The sequence below is a fragment of the Mustela putorius genome, unplaced genomic scaffold, assembly GCF_011764305.1.
Source record: "Mustela putorius furo isolate JIRA1106 unplaced genomic scaffold, ASM1176430v1.1 tig00004007_pilon_pilon_pilon, whole genome shotgun sequence".
Taxonomy (NCBI): Eukaryota; Metazoa; Chordata; class Mammalia; order Carnivora; family Mustelidae; genus Mustela; species Mustela putorius.
In genome coordinates, this window is record NW_025422145.1 from 14,358,971 (window position 1) to 14,383,499 (window position 24,529).

The following is a 24,529-nucleotide window of genomic DNA, read 5'->3' on the forward strand; positions in this document are numbered from 1 at the left end:
CTCACAGGGCAGGCCAGCGTATGTGGGTCTGGGCCATGCGGTAGCAAGGAACAGAAACCCCCTGGAAGGAGTTGGAGCCAGAAAGCAGAGTGAGGCCTCTCCCCTCTCCAATGTCCTCCCCTGCCCATACATGCGCTTACGGCATCGCGAGAACCTAGGGGACCAGGCGGGGAGGGGACGGGCAGACACCCGAGTCAGCTCCTTGTTCACAGGATGCTGTGGCAAGTGGGGTCTCCTCCCCAGCGTGCAGGGCAGCCCCCAGCCTTCCCGGCCGATGCCATAGGACGGAGTGCTGCAATGGCATATGGTGTTGCTGCCTGCGGGGGCCGCTGTCTGGGAGCCCGAGGGCTGACATATGCTATTCCATCTCCAGGAGGATGCGGAGCAGTTGTATAGGAAGTGCGGGCGCTACGACCTCGTGAACAAGCTGTATCAGGCCTCTGACCAATGGCAGAAAGCCGTGGAGGTCGCAGAGCTCCATGACCGTATCCACCTGCGGGCCACCTACTACAACTACGCCAGGCACCTGGAGGCCAGCACTGACCGCGGTCTGGCCCTCAGCTAGTGAGCGCGGGGGGGCCCCATCTAGACTCAGCCGGGGAGGGCCCGCTTACTCCGGCTTCTTCCTCTGCCCCAGTGAGGGTGTAGTAGGAGCCCATAGAGGAAGCTTCTCCATGAGGCACTGCCTCGGGGAAGGTGGTGGCCTCTGGGTGTGCCTCCCCTCCTCTGGGGGAGCTTGAGCTCACTTTCACCAGGAGAACCTCAGATACAGCCCACCTCCCAGCCCACACTGGGTTCTGGGTCTCCAGGCCCGGGGTCACTGGCTGTACCATGGCAGCGCCATGACCCGCTGGGCGCCGACATAGGGTGACACCATGGGGAGAAGCTGCTGTTTCTCTTCTCTCACAGCTACGAGAAGTCAGATACCCACCGCTTCGAGGTGCCCAGGATGCTATCGGAGGACCTGCAATCACTGGAGATGTACATCAGTAAGATGAAGGACAAGTGAGTGTTGTTGCTGGTGGCCGGCAGGCGGACCATGGGTTTGCCATGGAGCTGGGAGCCTCCTTCTGTTGCTTCCTGTGGGAAAGTGGGGGTACCGATCCCTCCCTGGGAGCTGCTCCCCAGCCTACCAGGGTGAGGCCTCTCCAGACCCCGGGCCCTCAGTCCTGGCCGAGCCACCCAGCTGGCACACTCCCTCCTGGCTGCTGGCCACGTGAATGCACAGCGAGCATGGCATTGGGGACCCGGGGATCCTTTCCAGGGGCCGCAGGCCCTGAGCGGGGCTGGTGGGCTCGTCACAGGACCCTGTGGCGGTGGTGGGCCCAGTACCTGGAGAGCCAGGCCGAGATGGACGCAGCGTTGCGCTACTACGAGCTGGCGGAGGACTACTTCTCCCTGGTCCGCATCCACTGCTTCCAGGGCAACATTCAGAAGGTAAGGGTGTCCCGGGGCCTGCGGGGCATGGGGAGGCGCAGACAGAGCCCCAGGGCTCCCTGCTCTCTCTCCAGGCTGCTGAGATCGCCAACGAGAGCGGCAACTGGGCAGCGTCCTACCACCTGGCCCGCCAGTATGAGAGCCAGGAGGAGGTGAGGCAGGCAGTGCACTTCTACTCGCGGGCGCAGGCCTTCAACAATGCCATCCGTCTCTGCAAGGTAGGTGCCGGCGGGCACACAGCCCCGGACAGTCCATGCCACGCAGGTGGGCAGGGGGCCCCTAGAGAGCTGCTTGGTGGGCGCCACATCCCCCCCGGGGCCCGTTCGCACAGCGTTCCTGCTGGAGTGACTGCTGCTGCTCCCTGGTCTCAGCCCCCAGGGGCTTTGTGAAGTGCCACCGAGAAGCCCTTCGGCTTCCATGGCTCTCCTGCAAGCACGTAGGCGGGCTCATAGCTCGTGGCCTGTAAGCAGCAGGAAGGACCTTCTGCATGTGTGGACGGGTCCCAGCCTGGGGCTCGGAGACCTGTGTTCTGTTAATAGAAAAAAGAGGCCCCCAAATTCTGGTGCACAGACTGCATGTGACCATCTTGACACTGGTTAGAAACCATAATCAGGGGAGCACCTGGGTGCCTCCGTCGTTAAGTGTCTGTCTTCGGGTCAGGGTCCTGGAATCGAATCCCATGTCGGGCTCCCTGCTCAGTGGGGAGTCGGCTTCTCTTTCCCTTTGCCTGCCACTTCTCCTGCCTGTGCTCTGTCTCTCTCACTCTCTCTCAAATAAATGAAATGTTCAGAAAGAAAGAAAGAAGCCGACATCACGTGGGCCAGCAGCGTGCCCTAGTGGGGGTGCTGGGCTCCCCTGTGGCAGCCTTAGCAAGCCCCACAGGATGCCCTGGCATCCACTGTCCCCCACAGGAGAATGGCCTGGATGACCAGCTCATGAACCTGGCACTACTGAGCTCGCCCGAGGACATGACCGAGGCAGCGCTCTACTATGAGGAAAAGGGCGAGCACATGGACAGGGCGGTCATGCTGTACCACAAGGTGAGCGAGGGCAGGCACACCAGGGCCTGCCTCGATATATGCCGGGGCCACTCAGGCCTTCTCGGGGCCTGGGGCTTGGGCGGCTGCTCAGAGCGCCTCCCATCCACAGGCCGGCCACTTCTCCAAGGCCCTGGAGCTGGCCTTCGCCACCCAGCAGTTCGTGGCCCTGCAGCTCATAGCAGAGGACCTGGACGAGCGCTCAGACCCCGCCCTGCTAGCCCGCTGTTCTGACTTCTTCATCGAGCACAGCCAGTACGAGAAGGCGGTCGAGCTGCTGCTGGCCGCAAAGAAGGTACGATTGGGAGTCCCCGCTTGGCACCCACTCGGGAACCGAGGCCTGGGAGCCACCTTTTCCAGCCTGGGTGGGCATGGCTTCACCATCTCTCTCGGTTATGATTTCCCAAGAGGCCCGTGACTCCCACCTGCCCCGGGGGGAAGGAGCGCTAGGAACAGGCTCGCCTCGCACAGCCACTCCTCTTGTAACCCCCACAGCCAGGGAGGTGAATGCGTGGTAAAATACACGTACCATATAAGTCACCATCGTCGCTGGTTTTTAAGGGTACGACTCATTGTTACCAAGTGCGTTCACACTGTGGTGAGAACCGTCTCCGTGCCCCTGTTTTCATCTTGCAAAGCTGAAACGCTGCCTCACCAAATGCCAGCCCCCCGGCTGCTCCCCAGCCCCCGCCCCCTCTTCTGTGTGTGTGCGTGGGACCATGCCAAGGACCATTGTACCTAGAATCACACAGGATTCGCCCTGAGTCCGGCTTCCCTGAGTGTCACATCATCAGGCTTCATCCATGTGGTAGCAGGTGTCAGAATGTCCTTTGTTTTTGTTCTGCTTTGTTTTGAGAAGAGAACATGCGTAGGCAAATGGGAGCAGCAGAGGAAATGGGAGACCGACCTGAGCAGACTCCCTGCTGAGTGCAGAGCCTGATGCGGGGCTCGATCTCACAACCCTGAGATCATGACCTGAGCCGAAATGGAGAGTCAGACACCTGACCGAGGGAGCCACCCAACTGCTCCCAGAATGTCCTTCCTTTCTAAGGCTGCGCCACGCTGCCCTCGTATGCATGATGCCCAGGGTCTGCCCGTCCACGGACTCTGTGTGGCCTCTACCTCTTGACTCTTGTGCATAGTGCTACTGTGGACACACGTGGACACGTATCTCTTAAGAACTCTGCTTTCAGTTCCTTTGGGTGTTTACCTAGAACTCAAACTGCCAGGTCATCTGGTAACCATTCTCGCTTTGTGAGGGACGTCCAGACGGCCTTCCACACGGTGCCCCCGCTAGCTGCACATGGCGTCCCAATGTCCCACGGCCTCACCAGCAGTGTAGAAAGTTCTCTCGGATAGCCACAGAATGGTGACGTAGAAGATGGTTACTCATGCAAAATTAGCCCGTCCGAATTGAAAGATCTCTCTTGCAGAAGCCAGAACCGTGCTTACAGTTTGAGTGTTTCCTGGGAGAGCCACCCAAGACTTGCTGAGCACGTGTTCTAGAAAAATCCAGCACATGCACATGTCCACCCTCCCCAAGGCAGCCCCATACCTAATCTAACCCCAGGAGAAACACCACTCTGGCTTTCTCTAGCCAGATAAGTGGATTCTGTAGTTTTACCGTGAAAACCAGATAAGCCAGAACAGCCAGGAGAGCTCTGGAGAAAGATTAACAGAGGTGATTAAGCCCCCAGACCGTAAAATATGTGATGGGGAGGATAATGGGGGTCAGAACATGACCAGGCTTATGGGTCAGCAGAAAATACCAGAAAATCCAGACATAGCACCACTTGCGCAGGCACATCTCATACGCGCAAAGGAGCATTTCCCAGCAGCAGGCGGAACGCAAGCCTCCGGTGAAGGGGTCGAGGCCCCCCCCACCGCTACTGGGAAAGCACCAAGGTAAGTCTAGTCCCAGCCCGTTCCAAGTGGCCTGAGTTGTGTGTCAGCCACACAGCGCCGCTCCCCTGGAAATCGTGATGTCTTGTACAATCTCGAGAGAGAAAAGGCATCTTCTAAGTAGGATTCAAAACCCAAATGCCGATGGGAAGGACTGATCCATTCAGCCAAATGTAAATCTGAAAATCACACATGGAAAAAAACACCATAAAAAAGTAAGGATAAATAATGGGGGAAATAACGTGTCATACCTCTATCCCAAAGTGTAATATTCGTGATAGATATGGAGTTCCTATGAACCAGTAAGAAATTTGGCAGCCACTCCAAAGAAAGGGACAAAGACTATGGACAGTTTATTCTAAGAAGGAACTGTGGGCAGACCCAGCAGATCAGACACTCGGCCTGCTCCACAGAGATGCACAGATGAAAACTCATGAAGATCCCACTTGTCCTGGGTTAGACCAGTGAAGGTGGGAGGTCAGCAGGCCACAGGGAGTCGAGGGAGCAGACACTCGGGCTGGGTGTGAACACAGTGTCCCTCTCCAGGAGAGCTCACAGGCCCCTCGACCCAGCGCTTCCCGTCCTTGGGATCCGTCCTCAGCAGGACTGTACACATGTGGGTGGCACCCACTCGCCGCTGTCCCCGCATAAAGAACCCCCTTCCCTGCCACAGGGGGCGGGCACCAAGGGCTCCAGTGTTGTCGCTGTGTGGGGTCCCACGCAGCTCCTGACCGACAGAGAGGACACCGCCTCCAAGACATCCACAAGACCGGTTCTTAAGTGAAGGCTGTCAAATTTCCCTTCGATTTTCAAGAAGATTAATCAAAGCCCTTAGCTTAAAAATTTTAAAACAAACTGTAGAAGGAAATTAATTTCTGGTTTCTTTTCCTCCCACGACCAACACAGCATTCTTCCAAGCTCCACGTTCCCCTCGTCCCATTTCAGAGCATGAACAGTGTGAGAGAGTCAGTGCATGAGTGTTGGCCCGTGCCCAGCGAGCGCATCCTGTCCCTGCCCTGGGGCGCGCGACCTGGCAGGCAGGGGCTGCCCCTGGACTGAGGACCTGGTCTCCCCCACACTCCCCTCTCACCACCCCTTCCTGGCTTGCAGTATCACGAAGCCCTGCAGCTTTGCCTGGAGCAGAACATGACCATCACCGAGGACATGGCGGAGAAGATGACCGTGTCCAAGGATTCCAAGGACCTGTCGGAGGAGTCTCGGCGCCAGCTGCTGGAGCAGATCGCCAACTGCTGCATGCGCCAGGGCAGCTACCACCTGGCCACCAAGAAGTACACGCAGGCAGGGAACAAGCTGAAGGTGAGCGCGCCCCGCCGGGGAGGGGCGGGGCGGGGTGGGGGGGCGACCTGCAGCCGGGGCTCACTCTCCAGGGCTGCACTTTCCCAGGCGGCGGCTTCCCGGGGCCCTGCGCAGACAGGGAGCCCGAGCTCCCTCTTGTGGCGACATCCCGCCTAAGCGAGGGGGCAGAGGGGCCTCACAGCGTTGCCAGGACCCGTTCTTCCTCTGCCTTCCCTCCGGCTAGGCCATGAGAGCGCTGCTGAAGTCTGGGGACACGGAAAAGATCGTGTTCTTCGCGGGCGTCTCGAGGCAGAAGGAAATCTACATCATGGCCGCCAACTACCTGCAGGCCCTTGACTGGCGGAAGGAGCCAGAGATCATGAGGAACATCATCAGCTTCTACACCAAGGGCCGGGCCCTCGACCTGCTGGCCGGCTTCTACGACGCCTGTGCCCAGGTACAGACCCTCCTGCCAGGGCCAGGACCCCCCGGGAGGGTGCTGGGGCCCTGGGGGGCTCATCTGCACTGACGGCACTCGTCCGCGCAGGTGGAGATCGACGAGTACCAGAACTACGACAAAGCCCACGGGGCGCTGACGGAGGCCTACAAGTGCCTGTCCAAGGCCAAGGCCAAGAGCCCCCTGGATCAGGAGACCAAGCTGGCTCAGCTGCAAAGCAAGATGACGCTGGTGAAGCGGTTCATCCAGGCCCGCAGGTGTGTGTGCCGTGGAGCGGGGAAGCAGGGACACACGGCCCCCAGGCTCCTCTCCCCATCACGGACCAGGCCCAGCTTCGCGGGCAGGGAGCAAGAGCAGAGGAGACCCGTGGGCCCTAAGTAGGACACGTGGACGATGTGTTGCCGCCTCCATGCTGAGCTCCTCCTGGGGAATTCCCCAAACCTGGAGCTTGACACCCTCCCCAAGCCCCCTGTGACTGCAGTCCCAGCCCAGGACCAAGGCCCACTGGGTCCCTCCCCTGGGACCCTCCCCGGCTCGAACACTGCTCTGGCAGACCCGCGTGTGCCCTGTGGAGCGCGTCCCTGCGCTGGCCTTTGCTCATGCTCACCCCCTGCCCCGTGTCCCCCCTGCATCACGGTGCCCCCTCCAGACTGGTAACCAGCAGGGACTGGGGTGACAGGCTGAGTCTAGCGCGGTGCTGGGACTGCAAGCGACCAGGAAGTTTTTATCAAGTGAATCAGTGAGTTGGTGAAGTCATTAGAGAATTTGTTTAATTCACGGGAGCTGACCTCACGAAAGTTCCATCCCGCGAATGCCAGGAGCTCCGCAGCCCCTGACTGGTGGCGGGGTTCTGGGCTCGGGCTCCACTGGCTCCGCTCTCGGCAGGACGTACGCCGAGGACCCCAAGGAGGCGGTTCGGCAGTGCGAGCTGCTGCTGGAGGAGCCCGAGCTGGACAGCACCGTCCGCATCGGGGACGTCTGCGGCTTCCTGGTCCAGCACTTCCTGCAGGCCGAGGACTTCCAGACGGTGAGGCCCTCGCGGGGCTCAGGGAGAGCCGGGGTGGCCCTACTGCTGGCGGCCCCCACTCTCAGCCGGGGGGGCCAGGAGCTCACGGTGAAGAGGTGCTTCTCTGTATTTGTCCTTTTAGCCTTTGTTTTTCTTTTGAAATAATTTCAAACTGAGACATTCACAAGAATAATAGAGGCTACAGGTACCTTTACCAGATTCCGCAGTTCTCGGCATTATGCCACGTTTGTTTATTCGTTCTATTTGCATGTCTTCTTCCTGTTTGATGTTTTACACATGAAATGGGTATTTTTCTGAGCGATATGTGAATGGCACGGCATGCGTCCTGCCCTTCTCCCTTAGTTTGCGGACACTAGATTGGACACCTCAGGGTGGGACGGCGAGGTCGCACAGCTAGCTCGTTTCTCATTTTCAGAAACTGCCTTTCCTTTAGTTTCTCTTTTGTGTTCTCTCTTTCGTGGTTGGTGTCAAGGATCTTCGAGCCACATGCTCTGGCCACCTCCTGTGTTCTCTGAAAGAGTTCATGTAACACTGGGGAGCTTCCTCCTTCAGTGTTTGATCGAGTGTGTGACCCAGCCGAGCCGGGTCTGGAGCTTTCTTGTGCAAGGATTTTGGTGATTCCTTTCAGTAGAGCGGTTCCCAAACATTTTGGTCTCAGGAACCCCCTGCACTGGGAAGTTATCCGTGTGGGGCGACGTGACGCTGTATATTGTGTCACAGAATAAAACTAAGCCACTGAAAAATAAAATAAATCCACCACATGTTGACATAAATAACATTTCCATTAAAAAAATGTTTATATTTTTATATTTTCCAAAACAAATTGCGTGGGAAGAGTAGGCCTGTTTTACACATTTCCAGGTCTCTTTAACATCGTGGAGGCCAGCGGGATGGACTCTGCATTTCTGCCCCTGCTCTCATTTTGGCGGGTGGGTTTTTTAGCTGGAGTCCATGAAGCAGATCTAGCCCCACACCAGTATGCAGGGGAGAGGCGGGGCTCTCAGACAGTCTCAGGCCACCTGGGCCTGCACCACAACATCCCCAGGCCTGAGCAACCACAGCCCCCGTGAGTCGCACTGACAACCCCAGATGGAGTCCCGTGCACCGGCAAGGCCTGCACAGGCGTGCTTCCCTGTCTCCACCCGCGCATGTGCAGGCCCTCAGTGCCACTGCTCCGGTGCTGCGGGGCTGTGTCTTGTGGTTTATGGGCGCCTTCTCTCCATGGCTGGCGGCATGGAGCACCTTCTCATAGGCTCACATCCTCCTCGGAGTGCCCACGTCCTGCCCCTCATCTTGTTCAGCTTTGTCGTCTTACATTGGTCACGGCCTCTCATTCCTATGTGCCTTTCCTGGACCAGGGATGACCTGCCAGCCTTTTCTCCCGTCTGCGGAACGTTCCCTCCCATCCCTCTCTCCTCTCCCACCGGAAAGCCAGTTGCTTGTGTAGACTGTCTCCTAGCTCAACTGATTCTCTTCCCCCGTTTTTAATCCAGAATTTTCCCTGATCTTCGTTTTTGGCTGTTGCTTTTGCTATTGCTTCGAGTTCACCCGTCTCGTGCAGCGTCAACTCTGACGCTGCTCCCGCCGCGACACGCCACCTGCCATCACAAGCTCACCCCTGCCAGCCTCTGGACTTGTCCAGTTAGTCTCTGTCGTTCAGCCTGTTAGCTCACGTCTTCCTGTGGCGTCTCACAGCTGGCGATTCTTTTCTGTCCCAGACACTGTGGCTAAACCAGCAGAGACGGTTCTGTTACATTCCTCCAAAGAGTGTGCTTGCTTGTTTCTTCCTCCTTTCTTCCTTCCAGCACCTTCTCACTCATCTCAGAGGCTTAGCTCTCCCCCGTGGCAGGCAGCAGTGGGAGTCACCGCTCCGTATTTTAGCTTGGGCTAGGCTCGAAGTGGGCCCCGGTCCCCACCATGCAGTGTGCCGAGTGGACTGGAGAGCAGTGTCCGTTCCCAGGCGTGGGCTCCCCTCTGGGACTCTCTCTTTTCCAATGTCTCCTCATTTCTGGCTGCTCTGATTGACCCCAGTTCAGATTCTGGTTCTTCAAGCCAGTAAGTGTGGGTTTTCTATGTGCCAGTCAGCTTCCCCCAGTGGCCCCTGACTGGGCCTCCCTTCAAGCAAGAGCTACGGGGAGCAGGAACTCCCCGCACCCCCTCCCCCGCTCCCTGCTTCCCAACACCTGGCATGTCCCTGCTTGGCGGAGGGCTGGTCTGTGACCGTCCCTCTGCCCCCACCAGAAGCCTCTCCCCATGTTCACCATCCTCTTGTTACCAATGTAAGAAGTCTCCCTCCAATATTGGCTGCAGTTTTCCTTTGTTCCAAGGGCATCCTGTGGGCAACCTCCCAGTTTCAGAGTAGACGGCTCCCAGAGAGACTAGGCCGGCCTCAGGGAGCCTCTCAGCTTCTCCCGAGCGCTTGTAAAGCACCTAACGATGAGTCTGTTTCAGAAATATGGCTAGTGAGCCAGGCCGACGGCACTGGGCCTTGGCCTCCAGGGTGCCTGGGACTGCAGCCCATGCATGGTGCCGTAGCCCACAGGTCAGCACCACGAGTGACACTTCGCTCCCTGGCCTGCTGCTCACCACCTCTTGGTCCCCTTCCATGTCTACTCACTGACCCTCTGCTGTCAGAGGAAGCATCTCCAAATCTCTCAGCGGGTTTCCTTCTATTTTGGAGAAGAAACACAAAAGTGGACTCAGACTGTTTGCTCGTTCAACACCAATAGAAAAATCACTCTTCGTGATTTCACCAGATTCTTCGCTATCCCAACCCTTGTTTGGAGCCCACGGGATTTAGCAACTTTAACTTAGAAGAAACAGACCTGTGAGTGGCGAGGGGGTAGGCAGGCCAGGCATCCTCTGGTAGGGAAAGAAAGCCCCTATCCCTGCTCCATGTCTCCCACTGTCCCCTTGCACTCATATCACCAGAGCCGCCTGCACAGCAGGAGTCCTCTTCGGCCTGGACGGCCTGGAGCACTTCTCTTCGTCGCGGTCCAGCTGGGTCTGGTGGCCATGCCTTCCTTGTGGAACCGGCTGCCTTGCCCATTGAAAAACCAGCTCTACACACAGAAGGGCACCACCATGCACCATGGTTTCCACTGGCCTCTTGCTTCTAGACCCCACCCCTGAATTCTGTCTAGTCCCTAGAGCCCCAAACCCTGCTTTGTACCTGGGTCCCGGCACCCAGCACAGTGCCTGGCTCACAGCAGGCAGTCGCCTACCGTGTGGGGGTCTCCCCGCCTCGCTTGAGAACTCCTGGGACTTGCACTCTGCCCCGCGTACGTTCCTCCAGCAAGCGCCGCTTACTTTTCTATTTTCATCTTTATCTCTCTCTCTCTTTTTTAAGATTTTGTTTACTTCTTTGACAGAGCAAGAGAACACAAGCAGGGGGAGCGGCAGGGGGAGGGAGAAGCAGGCTCCCCGCTGAGCAGGGGGCCCATGGTGGGGCTCAGTCTCAGGACCCTGAGATCATGACCTGAACCGAAAGCAGCCACTTAACCGACTGAGCCACCCAGGTGCCCCTTTATGTCTAATTTTTATGTCTTAGTTCTACCCACCCAAATTGAAATTGCTCTGGAAATTTTATCATCTTTAAAGTAATACTAAGATTTGGGACACCTGGGTGGCAGTTGTTGGCATCTGCCTCAGCTCAGGTCACGATCCCAGGGACCTGGGATGGAGCCCCACGTCGAGCCTGCTTCTCCCTCTGCCTTCGGCTTCCCCTGCTCGTGCTCATGCATTCTCTCAAAGTAAATAAATAAAATCTTTTAAAAAGAAACACTAAGATCTGATCATTCCTTATTTAAAAAAAAGTTTTGGGGCACCTGGGTGGCTCAGTGGGTTAAAGCCTCTGCCTTCGGCTCAGGTCATGATCCCAGGGTCTTGGGATCAAGCCCCACATCAGGCTCTCTGCTCAGCAGGGAGCCTGCTTCCTCCTCCCTTTCTCTGCCTGCCTCTCTGCCTACTTGTGATCTCTGTCTGCCAAATAAATACATTAAAAAAAAAAATCTCTTTAAAAAAAAAAAAAAGTTTTAAGCTCCTGGAAGTTTTGATCGCATCTGAACTAATATAAAGTGTACCTTGGTGGTATGCGTTAGAAGCCACCTCATGCTTAGGTGTGGGCAGGCACAGCAGGCGTGGACAGGTGCGGGCACAGGCATGTGGACACATGGGTGAGTATGCGCAGGGCTGAGCCTGCATAGCAGGTATGGGCAGGCGTGGGCAGGTGTAGGCATGTGCGGATAGGCGTGGGCAGGCATGGGCAGGTGTGAGCCTGCACAGTGGGTGAAGGCATGTGTGGACAGGCGTGGGCAGGTGTGGACGGGTATAGGCAGGTATGGGCCGGCGTGGGCAGGTGTGGACGGATGTAGGCAGGTGTGAGCCTGCATAGGTGCGGGCAGGTGTGGGCAAGGGTAGGCAGGTGTGGGCAGGCTCAGGCAGGCTTGGACAGGCATAGGGGGGTGTGAGCAAGCGTAGGCAGGCATTGGCAGGTATGGAGAGGAGTGGGCAGGCATGGACAGGTGTGAGCAGGCGTGGACAGGCCTGGTGTGGACAGGTGTGAGCAGACGCGGACAGGTGTAGGTGTGGTGCTCTGTGGGAGGCTCAGAGCCCTCCACCCCAGGCTCTCCCACCTACTCCCACTGGCGAACCAGAGGAAGTTTCACAGGAAAACCACTGATAGTTCCATGGTTTACTGGCTTACGACAGAATCGTACAAACGAGAGGCCCAGCGAGCTGGGGCAGATTTGCTGCTTGGTCAGAGGGAACCAGACAGATGGCATATGTCTGGTGCCTGCCCGAGAAGCAGAATCCAGTGGGAATAGCTCCTTCCCTCAGGTCTCCTCCAGGGAGCACGGCCCCCAAACACCCAAGTCCCCGAGCCCCAGCCGTTCCCAGGACCTTCCTGGGAGAGCTGGGAGAGCTGCCCATAGCCGACTGGTCAGAGCCTGGGCTTTGGACACTGCCAGCCCTTAGAGCAGCTGCATGCTTAGACAGTTGTCCCAGGCCCCTCCTGAAGGCAGGGGTAGGTGACCGGAAACGCGGGGCCACAGACTTGAGGGGTGGGCGCTTCGGTCTGTGCCGCGGACTAAACTGGTGATCGCTGTCCCGACCCAGGCCTACAGGTACCTGGAGGAGATGCGGAAGCGGGTGCCACCTGCCAACATATCCTACTATGTGAGCCAGCGGACCGTGGACGCCGTGCACCAGGGCCTGGGCCTCCCCCTGGTGCGCACCATGCCTGAGCGCATTTGCCGCAGCAGCGTGGACGACCGCAAGGAAGTAGACGAGGAGGTGCTGGAGGAGGTGGAGAGTGAGCCCTGACAGCCGCTGCTACGAGCTCCTCTGGAACCTTCCAGGGTTGGTAGCAGGAGCCTGACCTTGATGAGATGAAAACTGGTATTTGTCCCTCTAGGGCACTGGCTGTCCTGCTTATAAGGGGCCAGCGTGGTCCTCCGGCATTCCTGGCCCCTGTGGTCCCTTTACCAAGAAGAGATTTGGCTCATTTTTTCCCATGACAGTCTCCCAAGTACAGACTGTAAAGCCTAAAATGCTAGAACTCGAAGGACTGTGCCTGTCCGTATGTTCACTGTGCCTCGTCCCAGCACGCAGGGGAGTCGCTGGAGAGCACGACTGAATGATTCCAACAGGACACGCCGTCCCTGACCATGGGGCCTGGTGTCCATTGGAATGGACATGGGGGTGGCCTTGCCCTGGTGACACGGTGGCCAGTGTGGGGTGGGTTCCTTCCAGGAGGCAGCCCCACACAGCTCTGTCACCAGCTCCCCCGGTGAGGGGATGGCCTTGGGGCATGTCAGTGCAGGAAGGACAACCTTGGGCCCATGGAGCACTACACCCTGCCCGAGCAATGAGAGCCATGCGGCCTGGGCTTGAACACCCACAGCTCCTTTTTATTTTTCCTTTTTGTAGTTTTTTAAAAGTCTTCTGTGTTCAGATGAGGAAAGGGCTTGGGGACAGGTTGACAATCAGCCCTCAGGGGCCCCAGCAGCTCCCTCCCTCCTCAGGACCCCCGGTCCATGTGCAGGTGCCCCTGTCCATGGGGGCAGCACCTGAGGGCCCGCGTGGACGGCTGGCGGAGCACGGGGGCGGACTACGGAGGAGCCGGCGGGACAAGTGTGTGTCTGAGCTTCTCCAGAAGCAGCAGCGCTCTCACCGCCAGCAGCCTGCAGTCCTCGTCGGGGTCCTGCTCTGCCACGTCTGCCAAGAGAGCACGCACGGCGGCAGTGTCACCCAGCTGCGCGCGCCAGCCCCCTGCGGTTTTCTCTCGGGGAGGTCTTCCCACACAAGCCCCCGTGGGGCCCAGCCTTCCCCCCCAACCCTCCCCATGAGACAGCAGCACCTCAGACCCCAGCAAAGGCCTCTGCTCCATCCCCATGTGGGGGTAGGCCCCACTCTCCTGGGGCAATGGTGGCAGGGAGGCAGCAGGATGAAACAGACACCACTGTCTCCACGGGACCCGTCCCGGGACACAGGATGCCACTGAACCTGTAGCACGAGGCCCAGAGCTGTCCCTTGGGGCCTGGTGCTCACCTGCTAGCCAGGGCCGGGCTTCCAGCAGCTCATCAGGCAGGTCAGCCAGCAGCCGCTCGGCTGGAACGCTGAGCAGGACGGAGGAGACCGCAGACAGAAGGCCCTGGCGCACGAAGCTGCCAAGGGAGGACAGAAGGCTGAGTCCTGATGGAACCCCAGGCCAGGGAGACCCCACTCCTCCTCGGGGTACAGCAGACCGATGCGCAACCAAAGCACACTCGACCCCCTCCTGCCCCTTCCTGCTTAGAAAGGGTCAGGCCAAGTTAGGACCACTCCCCACCCCCACCTGTCCACGTCACAGCAGGACATGGCACCACTGCCCTCAGCCCCATGGCCACTCACGCATCACCATGGAAGCGAAGAGTCCACACGAACTCCAAGAGGGCCTTGCCCATGGCCACAGCCACCTGAAACCGCACAGACCAGTGGGCAGGGGCCCTGGCAGGCAGAAGCAATCCCCACCTTTGACCCTATGCTTAGATCCAAGGTGAGGGCTTATGTGGGGACAGGCAGCAGCTCCCACCTCCCACTCACCGTGGTGTTCACCGCCAGGTACATCAGGGCCCCTAAGGTGTGGACCAATCTCCCAAGAACCAGTTGATCCTCTCCCAAAAGGTCAAAGGTCACCAGAGGCCTAAAACACAGAATCCAGTGACCAAGCAGGCTCCCCAAACCCCTGGACCACCGAGGGACACGGAGGGCCCCGGAAGCTCCTCCTCATTGTCTGTCCCCACGCGGCACCCAGAGTCACGAGGGGAAGGTGCTGGGCAGGTGCAGAGCAGGTGGGGTACTGAGGCACCAGAGTTGGCTCCAGCCCTGCCCACCAGAAACGGGCACCTGGGAGACCACCACACAGGACACCTCACAGAGCTGCACACAGCCCCAGCCCAGGTTGCCTCCGTGCTGGAGGACTGCAGACCCCACGCTAGGAAGCCGCCTGTCCCCGAGGGCTTGCAGACCTCCTGCTCACCTGTCAAAGTGCCGAAGGAGTGGGAAGAAGAAGTAGCCAGCCACCAAGTTAAATTCGTTGGGGCGAGCGTCCGGTCCCCGCCGGGCAGAGCCCTGCAAACAGACGGCGCTCAGAATGCCACTGCCCCTCCCCCATGCAGGACTCCTGCTGCAGGACCTGTCCTGTGCGCCATGGTGGGGAGCAGCTCCTGCCCCATGACAGCTCCCACCCAAGGGACCCAATGGCTCAGCACATGCCAGGTCCCTTCTTGCTGATGCAGGATTCCTCGGGCTGCCTTCACAAGCATGTCACAGTCCCGTCTTAAAACCATGTCACTTGGATGCCCTATAGCACGTGTCCTTCACTCAGTCTGTACCACAGACTCCCGTCACAGAACACTAGCACTGGCGCTGTCCTGGTCCTAAATCAGCTGCCACCCCCCGCACCTCCGTGCTGGCAGCGCCTAGAGGCCATGGACCACTTGGCACCTACTTAGGTCCCACCCACGAGGACCTGGCCCGGGTCCCGGCTAACCTGAGAGAACCGCCGGGTCTTGTTTCTGATCCGTTCCTCCACGACCGCCCGCCAGGCGGGAGCCGGGGTGCTGCTGGGCTGGGAGCTGGGACTCGGGGAGCCACACTGGGGAGCCTTGGGGAGGCGCCCAGGCCGAGACAGCTCCTGGGCAGCCAGAGTCAGAACCTAGAGGAGAGGGAAGACCCTCGAGGTAAACTGAGTGCCCTCGAGCCCTCTGCGCCGTTGGCCCCCACAAGCTGTGCTGGAGGACACTTGGCGGGGGGCCACACAAAACGTTGTTCTGAGTATCCCGGCATCACTACACACGTGGGGGAAAGGAGAGAAAGCTGGATGTGCTCCCCGGCAACAGCCCGGTGGCCTTGCTCCACACCCGGCGCCCTTCTATTCCCGGACCTCGTCCCATCTGGTGCCCAGACACCTGGGAAAAAGAATGAGGCTCTGACCCAGACTGCACACGGATCGGCCCCGGAACACATGCAGGACGCCCCGGCAGTCAAGGCCACAGACGGCAGCCTGGTGGTGGCAGGCCCCAGGCCGGGCAGGGCACGCTAACGGCCATTCCTCTGAGGGTGACGCAGGATGCCAAAGGTCACATGCCACTGTGAAGGCCACAAATGCCACCGAGCGGCCAGCATAGAGATGGTGACCCTGTTCAGAGCCGTGACCGTGGTGACTATGCAGTTCAGGGCCAGTGAGCTCACGTTGCCTGGCCACCACCACCACCATCTCCATCTCCGGTAGGTGCTTCCACGCCATGGCGGCCGTTAGAACTGCTTTCCCTGTGAGGCCGAGTAGCGGTGCATGGTATGCACAGACCCCATTTGCTCACTTGAAGAGAAGTGCTGCACAGAACTGTCTCTCAGTAAAGCTTTTGTTTAAGATAAAGGGCGCAGCCTCCACTAAGCCCACGCGCTGCCAAGAAACCCCAGATGGGCACGGGTCCCAGCCCCTCCAGTCCAGCCACAAGGAAGCTGGGAAGGTCCTGGTCAGGTAGCTTTTGGCAAGTACGTGCTCCCCGCCCTTCCTGAGGGCATCCTGGGCCTGACAAGCGGACAGAAGGCGCGGGCACTTACGTCCAGGATGTCCATGCGCTGCCGGAGGCTGAAGTTGACGGCATAGAACTGTGAGGTCAGATACTCTGCTACCTAAGCAGGGCACACAAGAGGCCGCTGGGGCCCGCCACCCAGGGCTAGGGCCCCCGTGCAGATGCTGCCTGGGTGGCAGGACCACAGCACCGCCCCACCTTGCCCCACCCGTGACTCACCGGAGCCGGATCTGTGACCACGACGGCCACCAGGGCTCGCTGGCGCAGTCCCTCAAAGCCCACCACACTCGTCTTCTCCTCCAGGTGCAGCAGCACCTTGGCCAGCTCCACACTCACCTGCAGGCACAGGGCTTGGCGTGCCTCAGCCCCCAACCTGCTCTGGTCCCCCACAGCCCTCCACCTCCCCATCCCAGCCATGCACGGGCCTCCTGGACCAACACCCACCCCACCCTCGACATCACCTGTCCCGCTTACCTCACGAACAGCAGCTGGGCTCCTGAGAATCAGCCCCTCGAGGGCTCGCAGGGCCGCCTCCCAGCGCTCCCAGTCCTCAGACGAGGTCAGGGCTACATAGAACAGATGGGCCAGCGCTGGTCCTCAGCCCTGACCTCATGTGAGGCGGAGCCTACAGCCAGAGTCGGGGCGCTGGGCGGAAGCAGAAAAGTCCTGGGACCTGGGCAGGGCACTTCCCATGGTTCAGCCACCCCAGGGCAGGTGCGAGCGGGGCGTCCGATGGGGAAAAGGCCCACCTTCCACGCAGTCCCGGACGTAGGCAGGCGCCTTCCCACTCTTCAGCTCTTGGTCCCCCGACATGTCATACGGGACAAGCTCATCATCACTGGGAAGCAGCCGAGACCACGGGGCCACCCCGTCACCCAGGAGCAGGCAACAGGCAGGCCGTGCTCCTGAGCCACAAGCAGTCACCCCCAGTCCCTGAAGCCTCAGGAATAACAGATTTTCCTAGGGTGCCCCAGGAGAGCAGTGCTGCGAGGCTGATCCACAGCCTCCAGACAGCATGGGTGCTGCTCCCACGTGCATGTGTGTGGGGCTCTGATGCCAGCATGGAGCTGCCCCCCACCTCTGCAGTTTCCACCGGAGACCAGCCCCTACCTGTCCAGGTCAGAGCCTGAGCCCTCCAGCTGGGCCTGGGGGACACCACCATCTGCATTCCCTCTGTCAGGGTTTTCTGCAGCCACTGGAGCCACACTGGGGCTTCGGAGAACAAAAAAGGAACCCTTCAGGGAGGTCACACCCAAGTTTCTGGCCCCAGAAACCACCTTGCCGGGGAAGTGCTCTCCCTGCCGCCGCCCGGCATTTCTTTCCTGGTGTCTCAGCAAGTGAAGTCCAGCATGACAAGGTAAGGAAGTAGCATGTGTGCAGGAATGGGCCCTGCTCAGCCAACCATTCCCAGAGTTCGGGGACCACGGGGCACGGAGACCCTCACCTCGCGTCCGCCTCCGCGGGGCTGTCAGCCCCAGGCAGGGGTGCCGCCAGGGCCAGCAGCTCTCGGCTCAGCTCGTCCTCTTCATACTGCAATACACACAGGCTGGGGCCGGCAGGGGAGGGTGCCAGAGGGCGGCCCGTGGCCCCAGGAGCCTCCATCACTGCCTGCAACCATGCAAGTCTCCACAGGGCAGTGGGCAGCCCACCCTCCAGAGTGGCTGGCATCCCCAAGGACATCCTGGAGGCTTTTAGAGGTGGAAGGGATGGGACGCCTGTCTACCATGCCTGAGCCTGTCCAGAGAGGACGCTTTCAGACGCCCCAGGGAATCCTCCTGGGGGCAAGTGTTAAGGCAGCTGCTCGGAGGCTATCCCCCTCCCCTCAGGGTTGGGGCCCTCAACTCCACACCAACACGCAGATCTATGGACCCAGACCAGGGAAGGCGAGGTGAGGTGGGGACGGGGAAACACCAAGGGCGCAGCCCTTGTTCACCTGGAACCTCAGGCGAGGCCCCTCGGGGTGGATCCGGGCACTGGCCACCTCAGCCACGATCATGCCCAGACGGCGCACAGCCGGCAGGCTGCTGTCCAGACGATTCTTCACTCCCGCCATGAGGCTCGCCAGCAACTCTGGAAGCACCAACGGCCACACGCTGAGCGCCGGGGGCACGTGGGGCCAGGCCCGGGGATAGGACGGGGCGCCTGGCCGCCTGCTCACCGTCTCGGCTATCCCAGAGCTCAGCCTCCCCCAGGTGCACCAGGCAGATGAGCAGGGCTGTGCTGACGTAGCGCTGCTGTGGGAGGGGCGTGTGGCGCACGGCACTGCTGCTGCCCCACGTCTCCAGGAGCTCCCTCAACACCTGGCGGGCGGCACGGCGCCGTCAGACAGCTCTACCGCCAGGCCAGGAGGGCCTCTTGCTGGCACCTCTGGCCCGGACCAGAGCATCAGGGGTGGGGGTACCACGCATACCTGCACAAGGAGCGGGCGCCGCTGGCTGTCCATGGCCAAGTACCCCAGCAGGCTCTGCAGCGTGGGCGTCTGAGACACGGGCCGGGCGTCACTGTCTGCTGCGCAGATGTCAGCTGCCCATGTGACAGGCTGAGGCCCGTCCGGCCAGGGGTCCCCGAGCAAAAGTGGGGCTGGGCTGAGGCTCAGCAGTGTTTTCTGGGTGACTGAGCTCAGCTCCACCTGCTGCGGTCACTTCAGGGCCCCGGGGCGGCACTCAGCCCATACCCTCACCACAGCCTCACCGAGTGTCGGTGCTGGAGGAACAGAATCTTTCGGGTCATCACAAACCGGGCCTTCCTACTCTTCACCACCAGGTTCCCCAACAGCCGCGAGAGGACTTCAGGCCTGTGAGGCACAGTCGGGGGGAGACAGAGAAAAGCGTGCACTCCAGCCCTCCCCAGCTCCGTGCTAACCACTGGGGGCCCAGGGCCTGTGCCCCAGCTCTGAGTCGCGCCCAGTGCCCCTTCTTCCCGGGAACAGCCCAGCGCGTCAACACTAAAGGATGTCCTTCCCTGCTCTGGCCACGTCTCGTCAGGGTGACGAAAGAGGCAGCAGCTCTCCACATGAGCTCAGAATACACACGAGAGAACAGGACACTTGCCATCCCTGGAGGCCCTGCCTCCTGCACTCCTGGCTCCTTACCCTGCAGCGACCTCCACCAGTCCCATGAGCAGAGCCTCCATGGCCCGGTCGGGCACACTCTCCACCAGGCGCCAGCAGACCCTCTGCCAGAGGCAGCTCCCCTCGCTGAGCGCCGTCAGCCGTGGCACCAGCACGCCCAGGATCTCCTCTGAGGGGACGCACATGGAGGCCCTGAGCTCGGGGCCGTGTGGCACACATGGTCCACTGGCCCGCCAGCCCGGCCCCTGCTGGGGGCGGGGTGGGTAGCAGGCCCAGGTTCCCCAGGCGAGGGGACCGCCCTCCACAAGGGAAGTGTGCTATCCACCCCTGCTGCGGACGGCGGCAGGAGGGATGGGGAGACGTCCAGAAAGGGCAAGGGCTCCTCCTGGGCCAGGAACCACTCACTCTGTCTCCCGTGGACGCAGGCTTTCCCGAGCACCCGAGACAGGAAGGAGATGGAGCAGTCCCAGCCACCTGCGACAAGAAGGAAAGTGGGATTTTAAAGCAGGGCAGCGGTGAGACCATGAGACAACCCCGGACTGGGGAGGAGCAGACCCCACTCTGGACAGCCATCTCTGCCTCATAGACGCACCACTCCTCTCCATCTAGTTCCGCCTGAACTCTGAGGAGCACCGTCTCTAGCTAGAAGCACCCAGCATAGCTCCCGAAAGCCTTCCACGCCCCCGCTTGCCTCATCACCTGCGATGACCCCACGCAGTACAGACCAGTGTGGGGGCACGGGGCGGAGCGGGCACCAAGGGCAGGAAATGGGTCATGGGGACAAGGGGAGGACAGGCCCACCAACCCACCAGAAGCACCCGGATGGCGGGGCCCAGCGGGAGACAGTCAAGATGTGCACGACAGACAGAAGCACCAGCCGCCTTGCGAGCGGCGGCTGAGATCCTGCAAGGACGAGGTGGACACAGCCCCCCACAGAAGCAGACGCAGTCAGAACGTGCTGGCGGCTCCTCCTAGCACAGCGCAGGAGCGCGGGCAGCCTGGCTGAGCCAGACAGAGCCCATGGGCTGGGAGGATGCCAGCGTGTCCCGCCTCCGCCTGGCTCCGCACCCTCTACAGATAACGTGAGCGCGTGGGAAGGGCACCCACGCCACAGTCTTGGTGGGACCCTGTGTGCGCCCCGTGACAGGAGAACAGCGAGTGGTGCAGACTCCAGGCTTGACTAGAGCAGCGGAGACCGAGCGATGTGGTCTTTAAGATGCTCAGTGAAGGCCCCAGCGGTGAGCAGCCCCATCTGGACAGCCCCCCCAGTGCGTGCAACCAGGAGCTAAAGGAGTCAAGGTCAGCGCTGTCTTCAGGGCCAGTAAGCCAAGAAGTGGGTGCAGCTCAGTGTGCGGGCAATCACGCCCCAAGAGGAGACAACTGACCTGCCACTGGCATCACCCAGAGAATCCCAAGTCCCCAGGAGCTGTGAGAAGCCGGGGGCAGGAGGGAAGGACGGGATGGTGACCAGAGAAGATGGCTGGAGGGATAATGTGGGGGGCCCGCACCTCGGAGGGAGTCCACCACTGCCTGCAGCGCCCGCATGATCTCCTCGCCGAGCAGTGGGAAGTAATTCTGGGGGAGGAAGGCCTCCAGGTTCTCCCGCTGCAGACGGTTGCCCAGCTGGTCGGGCAAGCCCACCACCTTGGTGAGGAGCGTCTCCTGGAGCAGGGGGAAGGCCGGCTCTGCCGGCGGCCGACACTGGCCCTCCATCACAGCAGCCATCCTGCCCATGCTCAGGAACCTGGCCAGCAGCTGCGCCACCTTCATCAGATGGAAACTCGGGCTGCAGCGAGAGCAGGAGTGATGGGCAGAGGCGTGAGCCCCCATCCCTGGCATCCCGGGCCCCAGGGAGGAGCAACAGCCATCCTTAAACAAGTAATCCCGCAGCTCAACTGGCACAAGGACCTAAATCCCACTATCCCACTGCCAAGCCGCCGGTCACGGGCGGGGCGTGCACGCCCGCGGGGCCCAGTGCCTATTCCCCACCGTGGAGTCGCCGGACACTGCCACTGTCCTCTCCCGCTCCACGCTGACCCTGCGCTTTACGGCAGCAACCCGCAACCCAGTTGCGTCAGAGCACAGTGGCCATGTAGCAGGACGGTCTTGTGCTCTGACACGGAGTCTGGGAACCGCTGTGAGCTAGGTGTCCCCACAGGTGCGTTGCAGGGTCTGGGGGGCCCTCACTGCAGAGCTGAGAGCCATGGAGGGAAGCAAAGGGCCCCGCGAGGACGCCCACTGCCTACCGATGTCACCCCAGCCTGGAGCCAACCCACTGCCTAAGCCATCGGGATGGGAATGCGCCCTCCTGTCACCAGTGTGGCGGGACCCAGAGCAAGGACTGCAAAGGAGATTAACACAAACCGCCTTAAATTTTCAGACGCTCTGCTGGGCACGTGTTCTAGTCTCTCACCTTTCAGGACACCACATTGTCAGAGAAGCCGGACAACCTGCTGTTTTGCAATCCTTCAGGCTACACTCCTTCTTCGGACATTACAAGTGACTCTATCATCAGACCCCACTCACCCAGCAGCACCCTCGATGGACTCCATCAGCACCAGGAAGGCTTGGTCAGCAGGACCCTCCAGGAAGAAGCTGGCCCACAGGTCCTCCAACTGGCCGTCGGGCAGAAGCCCCAGCCAGCCTGGGCTCAGCCTGCCCACAAGACATCTGAGGACGGCGGAGAAGTGCATCCTGGCGAACTCCTCCTGCTCCCCGGGAAGGGCTGGGTTCTCCGCTCCCTGGAGATACCGCTTCAGGGCCCCCAGGGTGGAAAGGATGTGGCCACCATCCTCAGAAGTGGAAAGGTTGTGAAGGGCTTCCTGGACAGCGAGCAGGACGGCAGACCGCGCCGGATCCATCCTGGAGGCCACAGGACAAGCCCGTGAGAAGTCCACGGAGCCCTTGGCACCCACACAGGGCCGGTCTCAGACAAGAAGTGTGTTTCACATGCTCTCAGAACCGGCCCCCATCTCTCCTCACTCCTGCTGTTGCCCAGCAGTACCCTCCCCCTGCAGCATCTTCCAAGTCGGTTCACAGCTGGGTACCCTCCACAGTAGGGCACTGTGCCCCTGGGACACAAGTGGGGGTGCTGCTGGTACCTAGGGAGTGGGTGGTAGAGGCCAGGGATGCTGGTCAACACCCCATCTGGGCAGGACAGCACCCAGAGCAGAGACTAGTCCAAACTCAAAGGTGGGCTGTGCTGAGGCTGGCGGACCCCGGACCACTGGCCTCCTATCACTTCTCCCCCAGAAAACAGAATTATCTCTGCTAGTATTTGGGGTCGCGGGCCCCTGCAGGGTTGAGTATCATTAGGTGGGCATCTATCACCAGTGCACCCGGACACTGGATAAGGCCGCATGAGAAGGGCCCCCACGAGCCGCCTCCCCACCCAGCCGGGTCTACGCGGTCTGTGCCGCGACCAACCCACCCAACGCTCCCTTGCCCAGCGTGCGCCCGGAGCCCGCATCGTGGCGTGGCGGGAAGGGGCCTCGTGGAGCCGGCAGGGGGCCTGGGGGACGGGAGAGCGGTCTCCGGGGCGGGCGAGGGCGGGGGGGGGGAGGGTGGAAGGGGCCTCGGGGCGTGCACGGGCCTGGGGACCGACGGGGTGGGGGTCTCGGGAGGCGCGCACCCGCTCGGTCCTGTCCCAGAGCCTCCCCGGCGCGCTCACGGCCCGCCCCGCCGCGGCCACCCATCCGCCGATTCGCCACGGTCGCGGAGGCCCAGCTCCGCGTGCGGTTCCCGGCCTAGAGCGTGAGGCCGCGGAGCACGAGCAGCAGAAATGCCGCTGAGTTTGCCGAGTCTGTGGGGCCGGTCGCCGCGGGCAGGTCGCGACGAATCTGCCGCAGCACCGGCAGCCCGGAAGAGGCGAGGCGACGAGCGGCCGCATCTGCGCCTGCGCCTAGCGGGGGCGTGGCCCTGGTGGGCGGGACCCCCCGATGGGCGGGGCCGACAGGGAGAGGGGCGTTCCACGCCGGGGTCTCCAGCGCAGGTGGCCGGGTCAGTGGGCCGAAATCCGGTTCCTCGGTGGCCGCTTTCCAAGGGCCGCTCTTCACCCCGGCGCACGTGCGATGGGCAGCGTCGGGTGCGATCTGCGAAGGCCTCTGGGAGGCGCCGGTTCAGCCTCGACTGCCCTAGGCGACGCCCGGGAAGCAGGCCTTCTCTCGGCGCGCACCGTTTAAATGCCCACTGCGCACCCCAAGCCCTGCTCGGGGCGGACCGTGAGGCCGAGAGTCCCCGCTCCCGAATTAGGGACACAAACGGAGTGCCGGCGGGACGTGTATGATGGGAAAAACTGGGCAGGGGCTCCTGCGTGGCGCAGCCGGTGGAGCGCGGAACTCTCGGTTGGGGCCGGGGTCGTGGTCTCGGGGTCGTGGGTTTGGGCCCCGGCTGCGGCTCCGCGCTGGCCGGCCGGGAGCGGGCTGGAGACTCTCGGTTCTCTCCTCGTGCGCCTCTGCCCGTCCCCGGCTCGCGCGGGCGCGCCTCTCGCTCTCGCGCGCTCTCAGATCGGATCTTTCGAAAGAGAAGGCGGCCGGCTCTGGAGTCTGGTTTTGGAATTCCCGCCCTGGGCGCCGGCGGGAGACGCGCGAGAGCGGGCAGCTGCGGGAGCGGGGAGCGCAGGTGCGCGGCAGGTGCAGCCCGGGTGTGGGCGGGTCGGAGCGCTGGCCCAGTGCCCGGCGGAGCGGGGCTGACGGCGGGGACATGGGCTGGGCCAGGCTGCGCGGAGTCCCGGAGGACGCCTTCCTGGGACTGCGGGCCTCCGCCCCGACCGCCCCTGAGTTGGAGCCTCGCTCTCCACTTGCTACATACAGCAGCTTCTCTCGACCTTGACTCCCGTGTTTCCAGCAGGCCTGTCAAGCTGCTAGGCGCCTCCTGCCGCGGGACACAAACCTCTCCGGCCTTCACGTGTGTGAAAAGTGCGTTTGCTCTTTGCGCCAGGCAGGTTCACGTTTGAGCCTGATGGACAATTTTAAGTGAAAATAAATTTCACTCACTCGGGCATGTGAAGGTTTGTTCCTCTGGGCTGGTTGGTTGAATTTTTTTGTGTTTATTTTATTTCAAAGATTTTATTTGTTTGTTTTTTTTTTTAAGATTCTATTATTTATTTGACAGAGATCACAAGTAGGCGGAGAGGCAGGCAGAGAGAGAGGGGGAAGCAGGCTCCCTGCAGAGCAGAGCCCAATGGGGGGCTCGATCCCAGGACTCTGAGATCATGACTTGAGC

At 60.9% G+C, this 24,529-nt stretch overlaps 2 protein-coding genes across 6 annotated transcripts in view; one reads left to right on the forward strand and one right to left on the reverse strand.

Annotated features, from left to right (window-relative positions):
• Positions 1-12,722, forward strand: part of IFT140 (intraflagellar transport 140) — a 72,321-nt gene extending 59,599 nt beyond the window's left edge. For all 4 annotated transcript variants that reach the window (XM_045072195.1, XM_045072196.1, XM_004750792.3 and 1 more), the window contains 11 exons: positions 374-564; positions 910-1,005; positions 1,305-1,437; positions 1,512-1,655; positions 2,349-2,477; positions 2,587-2,769; positions 5,487-5,693; positions 5,917-6,129; positions 6,220-6,386; positions 7,015-7,156; positions 12,275-12,722. In XM_045072195.1, the coding sequence (XP_044928130.1) occupies positions 374-564; positions 910-1,005; positions 1,305-1,437; positions 1,512-1,655; positions 2,349-2,477; positions 2,587-2,769; positions 5,487-5,693; positions 5,917-6,129; positions 6,220-6,386; positions 7,015-7,156; positions 12,275-12,481 (1,812 nt within the window). In that variant the 3' untranslated portion in view covers positions 12,482-12,722. The remainder of the gene's footprint in view (positions 1-373; positions 565-909; positions 1,006-1,304; positions 1,438-1,511; positions 1,656-2,348; positions 2,478-2,586; positions 2,770-5,486; positions 5,694-5,916; positions 6,130-6,219; positions 6,387-7,014; positions 7,157-12,274) is intronic.
• Positions 12,723-13,047: 325 nt separating this feature from the next.
• Positions 13,048-23,162, reverse strand: TELO2 (telomere maintenance 2). 2 transcript variants are annotated; one of them, XM_045072198.1, is made up of 21 exons: positions 22,938-23,162; positions 21,833-22,168; positions 20,815-21,092; positions 19,712-19,780; positions 19,328-19,475; positions 18,928-19,030; positions 18,647-18,715; positions 18,395-18,536; positions 18,170-18,306; positions 17,681-17,766; positions 17,347-17,448; positions 16,986-17,074; positions 16,711-16,802; positions 16,456-16,572; positions 16,265-16,336; positions 15,192-15,356; positions 14,679-14,770; positions 14,243-14,342; positions 14,051-14,115; positions 13,709-13,824; positions 13,048-13,375 (listed from the first exon to the last, which is right to left on the reverse strand). In XM_045072198.1, exons 2-21 carry the CDS (start codon positions 22,165-22,167, stop codon positions 13,269-13,271), a joined length of 2,484 nt encoding a protein of 827 aa, XP_044928133.1. In that variant the 5' UTR covers position 22,168; positions 22,938-23,162; the 3' UTR covers positions 13,048-13,268. The 2 variants fall into 2 exon arrangements, with proteins under 2 accessions (XP_044928133.1, XP_044928134.1); XM_045072199.1 differs by lacking the exon at positions 22,938-23,162 and adding an exon at positions 22,737-22,814.
• Positions 23,163-24,529: the final 1,367 nt, after the last annotated feature.